The sequence below is a fragment of the Aplysia californica genome, unplaced genomic scaffold (assembly GCF_000002075.1).
Source record: "Aplysia californica isolate F4 #8 unplaced genomic scaffold, AplCal3.0 scaffold00328, whole genome shotgun sequence".
NCBI classification, from domain to species: Eukaryota; Metazoa; Mollusca; class Gastropoda; order Aplysiida; family Aplysiidae; genus Aplysia; species Aplysia californica.
This window is the reverse complement of record NW_004797598.1, coordinates 246,951-248,847: the sequence shown is the minus strand read 5'-3', so window position 1 is coordinate 248,847 and position 1,897 is coordinate 246,951. Positions and strand designations below refer to the sequence as shown.

At 36.0% G+C, this 1,897-nt stretch overlaps 1 protein-coding gene across 1 annotated transcript in view; it reads right to left on the bottom strand.

The window, feature by feature from the left end:
• LOC101853246 (condensin-2 complex subunit H2) overlaps positions 1-1,897 on the bottom strand; it is a gene marked incomplete in the record, with an annotated part of 18,862 nt that overhangs the window by 14,288 nt on the left and 2,677 nt on the right. Inside the window, 2 exon segments of the mRNA XM_013084910.2 lie at positions 584-685; positions 1,338-1,528. Coding sequence (XP_012940364.1) covers positions 584-685; positions 1,338-1,454 — 219 coding nt within the window.

Genomic DNA, 1,897 nt, shown 5'->3' with positions numbered 1-1,897 from the left:
GGGGGTTGGCCGGTTTCAGAGGTAAAATTAGTGAGACAGTGACCGCCAGAGTTTGGTGAACTCCATAACTTTCCTTGAGAGTACTTGGAAACTTACAATTTACATTTTTAGAGCATTTAATCGTTTTTCAGTAAAATCTACACAGAAATAAAAGGTGATTTTAAAAGGACACAAAAAGAGTTGAACCGAAAAAAAAAATTTCTATAAAAATTGCCAAACCAGTGGAAAAATGCTTATTTCCTCATTTTAATTATTTTAACGAGCACCTAATTTCACCATGCTGCCTCACATATAATACCTGGCCTGTCAACTTGTTCAACACCCAGTCAGGGACATCCTACATTATGACATCAGACTATGTAACTATGTACAACATTACATCAAGCGGAACTGGGGTTTTCATGTAGTGTATATATATATATGCGTGATACATAATAAGAAACCTCTCAAATTCCCAATCGTTGAATACAGGACAGTTCCTGGAAATGCGGGACAGCTGGCAAGCCTATTGCAATATTAAAAGATATCATTTAAGAACCTGTCCTCTTGAGATAACAGAACACTAGAGAAAATCAAAACTTACCTTTTTCGCATACACTCCTGCAGAGCCTTGAATCAGCAAGGCGGCTTCGGAAAAGTTCATAGTTGTACTGCCATCATCAAAGGTTATCTCCACTTTTTCCAGCTGGAAATACACGCACAAACACATAGAAAAAAATAAGCGGCTATGCAACAGTGATGTCAAAGCTAATAACGAGAACGAAAAAATAAAATTAAGACGCACAATTCACACATTTCTTCATTATTAAGTATGGCAGACTATGATGACATAATTAAAAATACAATAACTGACAATAACACAAAACACTGTTCAGTTTCTTTTTACTCTGCGAAAGTAGAATAGACTGACTTATAACAAACAAAATCCCAACAAAAACAATGAAGAATTATATTCATACTTGGCTAAAAACTGCAGGCTGGAACAAAGTCTCAAATGATTAGCTTATTACGCCTTTTTTTTATCACAACACATACAACAAACTCCAGTCTCACAGTGTAACAACCAATAATTCCAGAAGGTCACACACTATCTGATGCCCAAACAGTGCTGTACTTGATTCCACTTATGTTGAGCCCCCTCTAGCATTCCAGAAATTCACCCCAGACACATCCAACCGACGAAAAAGGTTTTGAGCCAAGTATACTGTATTTAATTAAGGTCATGCTGTAGACGATCTCAGGATGTGTATGGTATTTTCTAAAATATACTTTAATAATGCTTAAAAATTATTGCAATATATATCTGAAAAGTACAGCAACTGAATAAAGATACTCACATCTTCTAAATACTCTTCCAAATAATGGGCAATATCAATGTCCCAATTTCTGGCAAGGTCTCTTATGGGCTGCAGTATTGCTGAAAACCTCTCTTCTTGAGATGACGAGAACGACATTGTTCATGTATTGAGTGGACACAGACTTGGGCAACAAAACAGAGTTCAGGCAGTTACTTCTTTAGACTTTTAACCTGAAATATATAAAAATAGTTGGTTATCATTTTTAAAATAATCGGGAGGGGGAGGAGGGGGGATTATAAGGGGGCATGCCCCCCAGTTTTTCCCTATAATTTCATGCTTGCAATTAGGTTTTTAATTTTCTTTAAAACAATTTATTATTGATTTACAGCAGTTGAGGTGGCCATTATATATGTGTGATCTGCAGCAAAAATTACAGCTTTTAACCCTCAAAGCAGTGCATTTGCGGGAGTGAAAGCAAAGATTTCACCATTTAATTTTTTTCGAACTATAACACACTTTTGTGTGTGTTGTAGGTCTAATAACCTAATATTTAATTTAGCATGTTAAAAAAATCTGGGAGTTTTCTAGGGGGATGCCCC